General features: G+C 38.7%; 1 protein-coding gene and 1 pseudogene across 36 annotated transcripts in view; one reads left to right on the top strand and one right to left on the bottom strand.

Moving 5' to 3' along the window:
- CTDSPL2 (CTD small phosphatase like 2) overlaps positions 1 to 16328 on the top strand; it is a 76108-nt gene that overhangs the window by 18879 nt on the left and 40901 nt on the right. For 31 of the 36 annotated variants that reach the window (XR_015133798.1, XR_015133799.1, XR_015133802.1 and 28 more), the window contains exon 2: positions 5877 to 6086. Coding sequence is in view for 9 of the 36 variants with exons in the window: in XM_086319097.1 (XP_086175223.1) it covers positions 5901 to 6086 (186 nt within the window). In the remaining 27 variants the exon portion in view is untranslated. Of the gene's footprint in view, positions 1 to 4846; positions 5334 to 5876; positions 6087 to 16328 lie in introns of those variants that run through there. The other 5 variants (XR_015133812.1, XR_015133808.1, XR_015133821.1 and 2 more) reach the window with 2 other exon arrangements.
- On the bottom strand, positions 15272 to 15412 carry LOC147363833 (U2 spliceosomal RNA; annotated as a pseudogene).

Here is a 16328-nt window from a genome sequence, read left to right as displayed (position 1 = left end):
GTATGACTACCGAAGCACTATATACCTTTTTCTTGGCAGTGCTCTCCCCACTCTTGCCTACTTTCTTTCTGTTTTGGCCGTGCTGGGTGGCACGTCGGATCCTGGTTTCCCTACCATGGATCAAATCGGTGCCCCTTGCAGTGGAAGTGTGGAGTCCTAACCACCGGGGAAGTCTCTCCCTCACTTGTAAAAGGTTGAGTGAATCTACATTTATATAGAATATAGCTATTACATGCTTGATAACTGTTTGTAGCTATATGTTTTATGTTTGACAATCACCATTGGTTCTAAAGGAATACCTGTAGTCAATTTGGTTTTCTGAAATGCTCATTTAAGTTTTTCAGGAAGGATTCCCTGAGCACAGTATTCACCGAATTCTTACATATTGGTAATAGTTTGTCCATAGCCGTTATTTTTGCAAGTTATTTCTGTTGGATATAAAATCTTTGGTTTGTATGTTCTTCCCTTGATTATTTTATTTTAAATATATTACTCCATTTTTCATCTGGCGTGAACCATTGCTATTGAAAAATTTAGAATAGTCTAATTGGGTTATAAAGTCACTTAGTGCATGTCTGCAGACTACTGCCCGTGGACTGACTGCTTCTAAACACTTGTTTGTTTGCTTTGTACACAACTGTGTCCATTCATTTGCATGTTGTCTTAGGCTGCTTTTGCTATACTGTGCCATAGACGGTACAGAAACCAGTGAGCATGGTGGCCGACAGTGATGTCAGAATTTCATTGTCTTTGAATGATTCTGGACTTAAGATAGGTTCATTCATAGATATTTTTGAAAATATTTTTAAAAATTTAAATCAAATACAAACAACTTTCTTTGTGAAAAATTCCCCTATGCATTTGCTATATGGGAATTTTCCTTTTCTAAGGAGTGCTGTGCTGAAGAACAAATAAATTAAAATTTTTGCACTGTAGAGTTTTTAGTAATACATGCCTTGAGTAAATCCCTTAGAAGTTCATATTGACTCTTTAGGAAAAAAGGCAATATTTATTTTATTTGGGGATGACAACTTAAAAACTGAGCACCATTTGGTGATGAAAAACAATGGAAAGATATTTTAGTACTCTTCTGGTGAAGCCTTTTGAGTTTGGGTTTTTGGTTGAAATAGATTTTGTGTGTGTGCGTGTGTGCACTTTCTGTATTTTGAAAAAGGGAGGCATCCTAACTCTTCTTCTGTGGACATTGTGTTGGGTTATTAAAGACATCACTTCAGCTTCCTCATTTGTCTGTAAGACCCTGCTCTTTGCCAAGAATTCCTGTACCTTTAGGAGTTTAGCGTGCCTAACAGGTCAGACCTTTCTGGGACTGTGCTCACTGCTGTGAGTAGTTGTATGTCCTCTGCACTTTACAGCCTTTTCTAAATCCATTTCCATTTTGAGCGTCAAGATGAATGTATTCAGTATACAGGGGAAAAAATCGTTAAGGGGCTATAGTTTAGTGATGATTGAAGTAGGATTAGAAGTAACATCTCTTGATTCTTAGTATAGTAGTTTTCACTCTTTTCTCAGTTGTCTCTTTAACAGATTCTAATTCGGGGAATATTCTCAACTACTGAGTCTTGGGACAACTTTGCCAGTCATTAATTTTCTCATCAGTAAAATGAGAGTTCAGATTGATGCCCTCGTATTTTCTTTGTGGTGCGAGCTTTTTCCTTTGTACGTGTCACTGGCGCAGTAGGTTCACAGTGTTCCCGGTGCGCAGCTGGTGATTCAGTTACACATGTATATTATTTTCCATTATAAGTTGTTACAAGATTCGTCCCTTAGACATGCACTCTCTAATATGATAGCCACTAGGCACAGGTGGCTATTTAAAATTAAATTAATAAAAACTAAGTGAAATTAAAAATTCAATTCCTCAGTCACACTAATTACATGTTAAGCACTTGGTTTTCACCCACGTCTAGTGGCTGCCGTATGGGACAGTGCAGACACAGAGTATTTCCATTGTTGCAGAAAGTTCTATTGGATAATGCTGTGCCTGGATGTTTTCCGTTCGGATTTGCCGCTGAAACAGTGATAGCCATCTGAAAAACACTGAAAGGGGCTAGGAATTGCAAGTGCAAATGGAGATAACCTGAGATTTTGAAAGGTTGGCTTCCTGATAAGTTGGTAAAGAATCTGCCTGCAATGCAGGAGACCCCAGTTCAATTCCTGGGTCAGGAAGATCTGCTGGAGAAGGGATAGGCTACGCACTCCAGTATTCTTGGGCTTCCCTTGTGGATCAGCTGGTAAAGAATCAGTCTGCAGTGCAGGAGACCTGGGTTCGATCTCTGGGTTGGGAAGATCCCCTGGAGAAGGGAAAGGCTACCCAAGCCAGTATTCTGGCCTGGAGAATTCCATGGACTGTATAGTCCATTGGGTCACAAAGAGTCAGACACGACTGAGCGACTTTTACTTCACTTCACAAGATACTGACTGTAGTTCCCTGTGGTGTACAATAAACCTTTGTTGCTTGATGCATATCTGTTTTTTTTAAAATTAGAAGTTTAGCATTCTATTCATACTAAATCAAACAAGTGGAATCAAAATGTCATAAAGTTTTAGTTAGGCAAAAATTCGTAAGTTTCTAAAATACATGTGTTGTATATACTATTTATGTATATCTGTGCAAAGCTTTTCTACTATGCTTGATAAAGGTTGAGAAGGAACATCAAAAAAAAAAAAGAGATGGAAAAATTGGAAAACATAAACTAAGTGAAATGGGAACTGCTGCTGCTGCTAAGTCGCTTCAGTCGTGTCTGACTCTGTGCAGCCCCATAGACGGCAGCCCACCAGGCTCCCCCGTCCCTGGGATTCTCCCGGCAAGAGCACTGGAGTGGGTTGCCATTTCCTTCTCCAGTGCATGAAAGTGAAAAGTGAAAGTGAAGTCACTTAGTCGTGTCCGACTCTTAGCGACCCCGTGGACTGCAGCCTACCAGGCTCCTCCGTCCATGGGATTTTCCAGGCAAGAGTACTGGAGTGGGGTGCCATTGCCTTCTCCGAAATGGGAACACTGAGTATGAAATAGGGAAAGGGAAACAGGCCAGATCAAAGATCATCATATAGTCCAGGTGCTTTAAACACGGCTGCTCGTTAGAAGCATGTCCGGAGCTCTGGAGGGAAAAATCAATACTTGGGCATTTGTATTTTTCAAAAAATGTCAAGATAATTCTGATATGCATCTGGATTTTAAAAAGTGATTACAGGTGTTTCTATTAAATAGTAGTTCTGGGTGATACAGAGTTCTATCATTGTTCTGTTGACCAATCATGATGCAGTAGTATTAAGTGAGTAATAGTTACATAATCATGATAGTAAAAGATATTTGTCAGTTTTCACAATCAACAGCCTGACAAAAAATAAAAATTACAATTGCAAGCCATAATGGGAACATGATTAACAGTATAAAATAATTACAAACAATGGGGGGAGGGGTCAAGCAGAGTGACGTGGTGAGTGGAAGTGCATGCATGCACATGTTTTCATCTCCCAGCCAGCCTCTGTCTTTTGGTTGGTTTATTTGATCCTATTACAGTTTTCTTAATTGTTTTGGGTTTATTTTCTGTAGGTAGGTCTTTTCCTTCGCTTGTTTCCTGTCTAGAGACGTTCCTTTAGCGTTTGCTATAAAGGTGGTTTGATGGTGCTGAATTCTCTTAGCTTTTGCTTGACTGGAAAGCTTTTGATTTCTCCATCAAATCTGAGTCTTGCTGGGTAGAGTATTCTTGGCTATAGGTTCTTCCCTTTCATCACTTTAAATATATCATGCCATTCCCTTCTGGCTTGTAGAGTTACTGTTGAAAAATCAGCTAATAGCCTCATGGGAGTTCCCTTGTATGTTATTTGTCGTTTTTCCATTGTTACTTTTAGTATTTTATCTCTGTCTTTAACTTTTGTCAGTTTGGTTATTATGCATCTTGTTGTGTTTCTTCTTGGGTTTATCCTGCCTGGGACTCTGTGCTTCCTGAACTTGGTTGACTATTTCCTTTCCCATGTTAGGGAAGTTTTTAGCTATTATCTCTTTAGGTGTTTTCTCAGGTCCTTTCTCTCTCTCTCCTCCTTCTGGGACCCTGTGATGTGAATGTTGTTGTGTTGAACGTTGTTCTAGAGGTCTGTTAGGCTGTCTTCTTTTTTTTGCCGCCTTCTTCCTATATTATGTTGTGTGGCGGTGGTTTCCACTTTTCTGTCCTGCAGTCATTTACCTGTTCTTCTGCCTCAGTTATCCTGTTCCTTCTAGGGTACTGTTCACTTCTGTTCTTTGGTTCTTGCTGGTCTTTGGTAAATATTTCTTGCATCTTCTCCATTGTTTTCCCAAGATCCTGGATCATCTTCACTATGATTATTCTGAATTCTTTTTCTGGAAAGTTGCATATCTCCACTTCATTTAGATTTTCTGGGGTTTTATCTTGTCCCTTCATCTGGGACATAACTTTCTGCTTTTTCTTCCTAATTAAATTTCGATAATGTGGTTTCTGTTTAAGCCACTGTGGGACTGTGGTTCTTACTTCTTCTAATGGAGAAGATGCAGAGGCAGGAACTGGTGGTGGGAAAAACTGGGTCTTGCTCTGGTGGGCAGGGCCTTGCTCAGTAAAACTTTAACCCAGTTATCTGCCGATGGGTGGGGTTTCACTCCCTCCCTGGTAGTCGTTTGGCCCTGGGTTCTACAGGCTCTGTGGTAGGGTTAATGGGGACTTCCAAGAGGGACTTCGAAGAGGGTTTACGCCGAGGGGGCCTGCCCCACCTGCTGCCGCCAGCACCCCATCTCTGTGCTGAGCCCCTGCCGACCTCCATACCCACAGGAGACTCTTCAATGCCAGTTGGTGTCTCTGCTCTGTCTCCTGTGGGGTCCTGCTCCTTTCCTCTGGGTCTTGGTGTGTGCAGGAGTGTTTGTGCCCTCCAAGACTGCAGCTTCTGTTTCCCCCAGTCCTGTGGAAGTCCTGTAAACAAATCCTGCTGGCCTTCAAGGCCAGATTCCCTGGGGATTCCCAGTCCCTTTGTCGGATCCCCAGGCTGGGAAGCCTGACGTGGGGTTCAGAACCTTTACAACAGTGGGAGAACTTCTTTGGTATTACTGTTCTCCAGTTTGTGGGTCACCCAGCCGGTGGGCATGGGATTTGATTTTATTGTGATTGTGCCCCTCCCATCATCTCACTGAGGCTGCTTCTTTGTCTTTGGACGTGGGGTGTCTTTTTCTGGTGGGTTCCAGTGTCCTCCTGTCCTTGGTTGTTCAGCGGCTAGTTGGAGTTTTGTGCTCTCGCAGAAGATGAGCACCATCCTTCTACTCCGGCAGCTTGAGCCAGATGAGTTTGGTTTTTAAAGGATCGATGCATGTGGTAAGATCAAATCCTGTAAAATGATTGACTCAATCTTGCCACACTTTTGTACTTGTTGATTATTAGAATTGTGTTCTTGGAACTAATTCATTCAATGACTTAAGGGTTTTTTCCACTACATTGTGGTCTCCTGAGGGTAAAAACCTTCTCTCTTTTGTTTTACCAGGTACTTACTTACCCAGTAAATACTTGTTGAACGAATGAGTGATTAAATGAATGATAGTGTCAGCAAGGATGGAGGCACTACAGTATTCTGAAAGGGACGTGCACACTCTATTAGATCACAGGGTGTAATATTTCAGAAGTTGTGGGAAGGTTATTTGGGAGAATGTAATAAAATTCAAAGCACTGTGCCTTTCAGTTAAAAAGTTAGTTTCTTGGGAATTCTCTGGTGCTCTAGAGGTTAGGACTCTGCACTGTCCGTGCTGAGGGCCTGGTTTTGATCCCCATCAGGGAAACTAAGATTCTACAAACCTAGGTAAACTGGGCACACGTGGGTACACTAGGCTTAATTTTAATAACCTGATTATTTTTCTTTTATAGTTTTACATGTGGCACCCATAAAAGATGAGGCTGAGAACACGGAAGGCTTCTCAGCAATCAAATCAAATCCAAACACAACGCACTGCCAGAGCAAAGAGGAAATACTCAGAAGTTGATGACAGCCTGCCTTCAGGAGGAGAAAAACCACCGAAGAATGAAACCGGCTTGTTGTCTTCAATTAAAAAATTCATTAAAGGAAGCACACCCAAGGTAATGGTTTTACCTGATAATTATATCATTAAAAAGGAAACTTAGATTGTGTTCTTTAAGCTTATGAAGATGAGAAATCTAATATTGCTAGAGGCCCATTTAACGAAGTGTGTCTCCATTTTGGTGTTGAGTATTTACATGTAAAATATTTAATGGTTGGTCAAGAAAACAGTATTCTACTTAACTGATCCTGTTAGCCTTCTGTTTTTTCAGCTTAGTATTTTGGGAAGTAAAAGAAATTTTTTCTTAGTCATTTATTTGAGTTATTTCTTTTTTATTCATTTCAAACATAAGTTAAAGTTTCTTGTTAATATTGATACGTTGTCTAATTAGGAAGATGATTTATCTGAATTCTAACCGTTGTACAATGAAAATGTTGTATTCATTGAAGGGAGAACAAAGTTATTAAAGAAAGAATGGGGAATTCCCTGGGGGTCCGTGGTCAAGACTTGGCACTCCCACTGCCGTGGGCCTGGATTCAGTTTCTGGTCAGGGAACTAAGACCCCACTGGCCATGTGGCAAAAGAAAGAAAGAAGGGGCACTAACCAGGAGGCATGAGCTCTAGATTCATACTTCCTCCTGTGGACCAACTTGAATTCTGAGGAAAGTCATTTTCCCCTCTTAGCCTCAAGAAGACAGTAAAATGGGACTCATACTAACTGCCTTGTCTGCCTCAGAGTTGTTTTCAGATTAGATGGCAAACAGGTGGAAAAGCAGTTTGAGAAGTTCTAATGTACTCTGTAAATAATAGTGTTATTATTCATTTTTCGTTGATTTTATTATCACTATTGACTACTGTTGTGTTCTTACTTCGGATTATTATATATAATAAGTTGCTTATAGTGTAAATTTGTCACTTTGGTAGAAAAGTAAAGTGTTATTTTTTCGTAATGATGGATTTCTTTTGCTAATTTTAAGTATAATTTTTAAAAGTTTCTATGAGTTAATTTACATAGGCCTATAAATATTGTAGTATTATTGTATAAAAAAGATGAAATTCCTTCCAGAAACAAGAATTCTTGAATCTTTAAGTTTCTGTTGGGTTGTCCTTAGCCCTGCTGATGAGAACATCACTGTGTCAAGTTCATTCTCTGAACAGCTCTGAATATTGTGAAGTTCTTCCTCATCTTGAAGAAAGTATACCTACCCTTTCCTTTCCTCACATGTTCTTTTTCTCCTTGTGCAAGTGCAAACACTCAGTCACTGTCCTGGCTAAATAGTTCTAGTTTTCATTATATGGCATTATATGATAATAGGTTAGCATCTTGGTCAGCTTTTTCTTGGTTACCTTGTTCCTGAAAGGTAACAACCAGAAATGAAAATAGGTTTTTGGGTTTTTTTTCTTCCCTGTGTCTTCTGACTTCTGTTCATGTTAGTCATGCTTTCTTTTTTTTTTTTTTCATTTAGTAGTTTTCGTTCTTTGTTGGTCAGCAGATTTTTGCCCATGTCAGTTAAAACATTCAGGGTTGTCGGTTATTTTTTTTTAAGCAAAAAACTAAAATTTTGTTATTAATGCCTATCCATTAGTGGATTAGGCCAATGAAAACCTGTTTGCAAGCTAATATCTTATTCATTAATTAATATTTTTGAGCAAGGTTTTCACCACAGCTATAAATTCATTTAATTCATCCCAGATTTCATTCTTATATTCAGTAAGATTATTGTGATAATTAGGATTTGAATGCCTTACTGAAATCAGAGTATACTGTTTCTTTTCCTATCTACTGTCCTTTTGTTAGAAGTAAATTAAAAGATGATTTTGTCATTTATTATCCTAATGATGTTATGCTGTTGTGTTGCTTATTTGCTAAGTTGTGTTGACTCTTTGCAACCCCATGGACTGTAGCCCGCCAGACTTTGTGTCCCTGGGATTTCCCGGCAGGAATACTGGAGCAGGTTGCCATTTCCTTTTACGTGGGATCATCCCAACCTTGGGATTGAACCTGCACCTCTTGCATTGGCAGGCAGACTTTTTACCAGTGAGCCACCTGGGAAGCTTATACTGGCTTCTAATTGTTAATTCTTTCTTATCTAAATTGTTATTAAACCATCTTCTTAATAATGCATTATTCTTAATAATAGGTTTTACTATGTATTTATGTTAATAGTACACTAATACACACCTCTTAAATGAACAATATATGTTTATTAAATTATCTAAGTATTCTAATGACCTTTATATCAAGTTAGAGCTAGAATACAGATTAAAACTTATTAGCAAAATGTTAATAAAAATGGATCAGTGATACTAAACTGGAAAGAATACCAGCAGCCGTTGAAACTAGAAGTTGAGTTCAGTTCAGTCGCTCAGTTGTGTCCGACTCTTTACGACGCCATGGACTGCAGCACGCCAGGCCTCCCTGTCCATCACCAACTCCTGGAATTTACCCAGACTCATGTCCATTGAGTCGGTGATGCCATCCAACCATCTCATCCTTTGCCGTGCCCTTCTCCTCCTGCCTTCAGTCTTTCCAAGCATCAGGGTCTTTTCAAATGAGTCAGCTCCTTGCATCAGGTGGCCAAAGTATTGGAGTTTCAACTTCAACATCAGTCCTTCCAATGAACACCCAGGACTGATCTCCTTTAGAATGGACTGGTTAGATCTCTTGCAGTCCAAGGGACTCTGAAGAGTCTTCTCCAACACCACAGTTCAAAAGCATCAATTCTTTGGCACTCAGCTTTCTTTATAGTCCAACTCTCACATCCATACATGACTACTGGAAAAACCATAAGCTTGACTAGACGGACCTTTGTTGGCAAAGTAATGTCTCTGCTTTTTAATATGCTGTCTAGGTTGGTCATAACTTTCCTTCCAAGGAGTAAGCATCTTTTAATTTCACAGCTGCAGTCACCATCTGCAGTGATTTTGGAGCCCCCAGAAATAAAGTCAGCCACTGTTTCCACTGTTTCCCCATCTGTTTGCCATGAAGTGATGGGACTGGATGCCATGATCTTAGTTTTCTGAATGTTGAGCTTTAAGCCAACTTTTTCACTCTCCTCTTTCACTTTCATCAAGAGGCTTTTTAGTTCCTCTTCACTTTCTGCCATAGAGTGGTGTCATCTGCATATCTGAGGTTATTGATATTTCTCCTGGCAACCTTGATTCCAGCTTGTGCTTCTTCCAGCCCAGTGTTTCTCATGATGTGCTCTGCATATAAGTTAAATAAGCAGGGTAACAATCTACAGCCTTGATGTACTCCTTTTCCTATTTGGAACCAATGTGTTGTTCCATGTCCAGTTTCAACTGTTACTTCAAACTAGAAATCATAACAGTAAAGAAGAGCAGAAAGCCTAGTTGATATTCAGAGACCAAGTTTCAAAAAGCCAGAGTCATAAGACAAGCATGAGAGCAATATCAGACACCTGAGAAAGAAGACAGCTCAAAAGAGAAAGCAAGACCTGTCTATAAAGTTCCATTTTAACCATATACTTTTAAAAGTTCAAAAGAAGAGAAAGAAAAGGAACCAAAGAAGCCAGTGGCTGCATAAGAAATTTTCTAACTAACTTGGATTTAAAAAAGACCCTTGTAGAAATAAGAGTAGTCTGTCACCCAGTCAGAAAAACTGAAGACAGAGGATGATGATTCATGAAAAAATACGAGGGTAAAGGTTTTTCCTAGACAAAATAAGCTTCAACTTTGATAGAATATAAATAAATGACCAAGTTAGTAGCATAGAAAGACTCAGTTCTTTGTTTCTTTCATCAAGAAAATTTTCAGTCCTTACATAAGGTAGGTGATGCTATGAAGATACCATGTGACTGCTTTGAGACAGTCGAATTGTACCTGGGTTAGATCCCAGCTTGTCCCTTGTTGGAGAGGCAGTCGTGCACAGCAGTCACGGGCTCAGGGTCTGAAACCAGGCGCATCAGTTTCAGTGCCAGTGTTGCTGGTGAAAGCTGTGTAACCCTGGCCGAGTTATTTAACTCTCCTGTGCTTATTTAACTGAGTTATTTAACTCTCAGTTTCCTCTCCTGTAATACAGAGATGCTAGTAACAACGTCATGTGGTTTGAAAGCTTAAGTGTTTGTAAGAGCGTGTTAACTGGAAGCGCTGAGAATGACACGGGGCACACAGCAGTGCCCAGCGACGGGTGATTGACTGTGATACTTGCTTTTAATTTTTCTAATCTTGGACAAGCTATTTATTATAGTCATTATTGTTATAATTAACATTGTAAGTTGTCTAAATTCATTGAGCCTAAGTTTTTTTTTAATCTGTAAAATACCAAATGATGGTTGTAAAGTACCTGATACTCAATAAACACTAGCTGCCAACCCCTACCCAAATTTTGAAAAAGACAACACCACTGTATTTAAGATACTGAGATAAAACATAGCATTTTAAATACTATTTTAGATCCCTTATACTTACATGTCAGTTTTAGAATTAGCTTGTCTATTTCTCCAAAGAAAACCTACTGGGATTATAATACTGTATCACATGTATATATCATTTGGTGAGACTGTACGTCTTAGCTGTATTGAGTCTGCCAGTTCGTGATCATGATGTATCTCAGTGTTAATATAAGTGTTTTTAATTTTTTTGTGCTAATGTGAGGGTGTTACACATACTAATTAGGTCTGTTCTCAGGTATTTGATGTTTTATGGTGCTGTTTTAAATGATATAATACATTTAAAGTTTTTACTTTGTTGTAATATATATAAATATAATTAATTTTTCTGTGTTGACTGGGATACTGTGTAAAATTGCTAGGTTTACTTAATCATTCTAGTCTTTAAGATTTCATAGGGTTTTATACATATATAATCATATTATATACCAGATATGATTTCCTTTTCTGATTTCTAGACCTTGTATTTCTTTTTCTTCATTATTGCATTGGTTAGGACCTCTAGGACATTTAGTCGAAGTGGTAAAAGCAAACATTTGTCTTGTTACTGGTCTTAGGGGAAGAGAGTTTGTTTACATTAGGTATGTATGTCTGTCATAGTTATCTTCTGTCTGTTTGAGGAAGTTCCCTTCTGTTCCTAGTTTGCTGTAAGATTTTATTATATTGGATTGAGATGTTCTCCAGATTTTGCTCTTTTAATGTGGAGTAGAACATGAATTTTTTTAACTGAAAATTAAACTTGTATGGCTGGATACAGTTTGCTGCCGTGTTTTGTTGTTGTTCTTAAAGATGTTTTGTGTCTGTGCTCATGAGGGTTTGGTCTGTAGTTTTGATTTGTAATACTTTTGAGATTCTGAGGGTCAGAGTTATGCATCAGATCATGACCCAGGAACTGTCCGTCTGCTTCTCTGTTTCTAAAAGAGCTTGTAGTGACGGAGTATTGTCTCAACCTTAAATTATTAGTAGAATTCAGTGGTGAATTCTGGAGAGGGATTTTTGGACTGTGACTTGGATTTCTTTGTGGTAATTTCACTATAAATTTGATCTCTTTAACACACATGAACTTCTTCAGCTTTTCTGTTTCTGTTTGAATTTTGGTCATACGTGTTTTCCAGGGAATCTGTCTATTCGTTGAAGTTGTCAAGTTATTAGATATAAAGTCTTTGCAGTATTTCTCTATTAACCTAATAATCTCTGTAGGATCTATAATGATGTTCTTCTTTTCACTCGTGATGTGAACAATTTGTTTTTGTTTTGATCCCTTTGCAACTGGAGCTTTATCAGTTTTATTACTTTTTCAAAGAACCAACATCTGCCTTTGTACATTTTCTCTTTTCTTTCCACTGTCTATTTGATTTCTACTTGTTATTTTTAATATTTCTTTCTACTTTATGTTTGGTTTACTCTTACTTTTCCAGCTTATACAAGCGAGAACTTAGATTAGGAATTAGTAAACTTTTTCTGTAAATATTTCAGATAAGTAATATTTAAGTCTTTGCAGACTGTCTTGTCTGAAATTGCAGTTACTACTCGACTCTCCCATTGTAGATAATGCATAAATGAATGAGTATGACTTTGGTTGTTGATATTTGATTTTCATGCAATTTTCATGAGTCATAAAATAGCGTCATTTGTTTGATTCCCACCTCCCCCTACCACCATATTAAAATATAAAAACTACTTTTGGTTTGCTGGTCATACAAAAACAATGTGTTAGGCTTGGCGTTTGTACTGTAGTTTCCCAGCCCCTTGCTTAGATCAGTAATACTACACTTCAGTTTTTTTCTAATTCAAATACTTACAGCTATGCAGTTTCAAAATAGTGCTTTCCCATACATTCTGACTGTATTTTTATTACCTTTTGGTCCATGGATTATTTAGAAATACGTTATTTAATTGTCAGATCAGATATTTGGGCATTTATTAGATATCTTTTAATTGTTTATATCTAATTTAATATTATTGTGACCTAAGAACATGTACTGTATGACTTCACTTCTTTGGTGTCTTTTGATATTTTTTAACATATGGACTATTTTGGTAAATGTCCCATGTGTTTGAAAAAAATATGCACATTCTGGAATTGATTAGTACAGTTCTGTAAATATCAGTTAATCAGATAGTTTGATAGTATTCAAATACTCTGTGTCTTCTTTTAAGTCTCCGTCTCTTAATTATGAACTCTCCACCTTCCGTTCTGTCAGCTCTCACTGCGTGTGTTGTGAAGCTCTCTTGTTAGGGGCGTACACGTTTGTGAGTGTTGGGTGTAAGTTTCCACCACTGTGAAATGTCTCTCATCTCTGGTGCTGCTGTTTGCCTTGAGATTTACTTGGCCTGATATTGATAAAACCACACAGCTTTCTTTCTTATCATTTGCCTGATACACCTTTCCCCACCCTATGTGTTTGTATTTAAATTGGCTTGTTTAGTCTGTTTACATTTAATGTAGTTATTAATAGTGAGTGATAGTGAAGTCGCTCAGTCGTGTCCGACTCTTTGTGACCCCATGGACAGTAGCCAACCAATCTCCTCCGTCCATGGGATTTTCCAGGCACGAATACTGGAGTGGGGTGCCATTTCCTTCTCCAGGGGATCTTCCTGACCCAGGGATCGAACCCGGGTCTCCCGCACTGTAGGCAGACGCTTTAGTTTCCCATCCTGTAATTTATTCTGTATTTATCCCATTTGTTATTTTTTACTCTGTTTCATCTTGCCTTCTTTTTGATGAACTAGTTATCTTTAGGATTCTACTTTAAAAAAAAAAAAGAATTGTACTTTATCTCCGTTGACTTTTTAACAATTAATTTTATGGGGTATAATGAAACATAGTAAGACACACTGATTTAAATTATATGTTTTCATGAATTTTAACAGAATTATACACCCATGACTAAAAAGTATCCTTGGAGTATTGCAGACCATCTCAGCATCATCCTAGACAACCATTGATCTTCTGTTATTATAGATTGTATAAGTCTTCCCTAAAGTTACTATGCATATAACATGTCTTGCTTCCTTCATTCATCGTAAAGTTTTTAGATTCATTTGTGTTCCTGCATGTATCTGTAATTTACCCCTTCTCTCTCCTGTGCTCCAAACAGTATTCTATTGTGTGAGTATACCACATACCACAGGACTTCCCAGGTGGTGCTAGTGGTAAAGAGCCTTCCTGCTAATGCAGTAGACATCCTGCAAGTTCAGTCCCTGGGTCGGGAAGATCCCCTGGAGGAGGGCATGGCAACCCACTCCGGTGTTCTTGCCTGGAGAATCCCGTGGACAGGGGACCCTGGCCGGCTGCCGTCCATAGGATCGCAAAGCGACGGACACGACTGAAGTGACTTGGCACGCACGCACCACATACCGTGACTTGTTAGCCACTTGAGATATTTCTGGGTTTTGGCTGTTGTGAACGAAGTTGCTGTGAATGTTTCTGTTTTGAATCCATGTGTGGACATTTGTTTATGTTAAACCTGGGTGAATAACTAAGATTGATATTGTTGGATTATATGATAGATACATATAGTGTAACATTATGGAGATACGATTTACATGGCGTAAAACTCGCCCAATTCAGTAGGCTTTAATATATGCACAGAGTTATGCAGTCATTACCACAGTTAATTTTAAACCATTTATATCCTCCCCTAAAGAAACTCTGTACCCTTTGACTGCCACTTGGCAGCTTTCCCTTCCAGGTCAAATTTTCTCCCCATTTATTGGGAGTGAATTTTTACATTTTGTCTTGTGAATTCATTAGTGGTCCCTCTTAAGCAAGTGGTTCTTAAACTTTTTGAACTTAGGATCCTTTACCATCTTATAAATTATTAGAAACCCTAAAGAACTTTTTGTTTATGGGGATAATATCTATCTATATCTCATTAGATACTAACTGAGGAATTTTGAAAATATCAAAATTTTAATTCTAAACCCATTACATGTTGATGTTGGTACAATTAATATTTTAACTATTTGCTAAAGAAAAAGGGAATTAGTGGGAAACAGGACAATATTTACAGTTTTATAAACCCCTTTTTCCTTTAACGTTTTCTCTCTTTTAAAGTTTATTTTTGGCTGTGCTGGCTCGTTATGGCCATGCAGGGGCCTCCTCTGGCTGCGACGGGCGGGCCACCCTCCAGTTGTGTGGGCTTCTCACTGCAGGGCTTCCTCTGTTGAGGAGCACAGACTCCAGGCTCAGGCGCGAGGGCTTCAGTAGTCGCCCTTTGTGGGCTGTAGGGCTTGGGCTCATCAGCTGTGGTGCTTTGCAACCAGGGATCGAACCGGTGTCCCTCGCATTGCAAGGCAGGTTTCTTAACCGCTGGACCACCAAGGAAGCCCCATAGACCTCTTTAACGGTCGCTTCACAGAACGTAGTTTGTGGTTATCATTGACACACAAAAAGAAAATTATACATGTATTTAGAAAACGAAAGAGTCTTTTAATATACTTTTTAGATAATTGCAGATTTTATACCAAAACTTGACAAGTGGTGTGGTATCTTAAGTTCTTGTTCCAATATTGACTTTGAAAGAAAGCTCGACAGTGATCTTTTTATTGGTCTGTCTTGTACTTGCAATGAATCTTTTTACCTACATCTGATTTTGTAACATCATGTACTGTTTTTTTGGTTGGGAAAATAATGGTTTGCTTTATTATGTAAATCTTCCACATATGTATCCATATTGACATATTTCATTATTTATTTAATGTTTAGAAATCACATTTCTGAACAACCCCACTGATCTCAATAGAACAATATTGGGAAACTCTTGAGTCTTACAATGCGTTGTCCAGGTTTCCTAAAATCCCAGTTTTTAGCTGAACGCTCAAATTTTATTGTTCGCAACAAAATGTATTAGTTTTTTCTTGAGTTGCTTTGTTCATTTTTCAGAAAATAAACTGCTTCAAGTGAAGATAGTTTTCTATCAGAAAAAGTGATCTACACTTGATCTTAGCCAAAAGGCCGAGAAGTGATCAAAAAAAGTGATCTAATTCAGCTTACAACTCAACAGTCAGTCAGATGCTTTTCCTCAAGATGACTGTGGAAGCACAGTGTGCAGCAGAAGCGTTTGTGTGCTTCCCATCTTGTCATGTAGGATTTAACACGTATTTAAGGGTTGAGATTTAATTAATTTTACAGCTTCATCAGGGACATTCTTAAGTGTAGCTGACTTTTTTCCCCCATGCAAGTGCATGGCTGTGAAAAATACAATAACTTTGGGTGTCCACGTTTTGATTTGTGCTAAGGTGGCAGTAATCATAAACCTTTTTTTTTTATTTTGCATCACAAAATAGTCATCACAGACATTGACACGGTTGTTCCAGGATAAACTGAGATGCAAAAAATTAATTCACTTGTGTTTGTTACCGTGCATTCATGGTAAAGAAGATCTTTGATGATTAGTTGATACTAGTATCAGATACGGAGAAGGCAATGGCACCCTACTCCAGCACTCTTGCCTGGAAAATCCCATGGATTGAGGAGCCTGGTGCGCTGCAGTCCATGGGGTCGCGAAGGGTCGGACAAGACTGAGCGACTTCCCTTTCACTTTTCTTTTTTTTTAAAAAAAATTTTTTTTTCCCTTTCACTTTTCACTTTCATGCATTGGAGAAGGAAATGGCAAGCCACTCCAGTGTTCTTGCCTGGAGAATCCCAGGGACCGGGGAGCCTCGTGGGCTGCCATCTGTGGGGTCGCACAGAGTCGGACACGACTGAAGCAGCAGACAAGTACAAGTCACATACCAGTGTTAGCTCATTTTCTGTGTTCACAGTTAAGTCTCCCAGTGATTTACTTTATCACTAGAAAGTGGAAACGTCTGTTTCTTTCTTTCTTACTTGCCTGCTAGTCTGTCTGTCTATGTTTGATGGTGCTGCGCGCAGGCTTTCTCTG

Source organism: Bos grunniens, chromosome 10, assembly GCF_055505025.1.
Source record: "Bos grunniens cultivar Pamir isolate PY7600 chromosome 10, Bosgru_T2T1.0, whole genome shotgun sequence".
Taxonomy (NCBI): Eukaryota; Metazoa; Chordata; class Mammalia; order Artiodactyla; family Bovidae; genus Bos; species Bos grunniens.
This window is presented reverse-complemented; position numbering and strand designations above follow the sequence as displayed.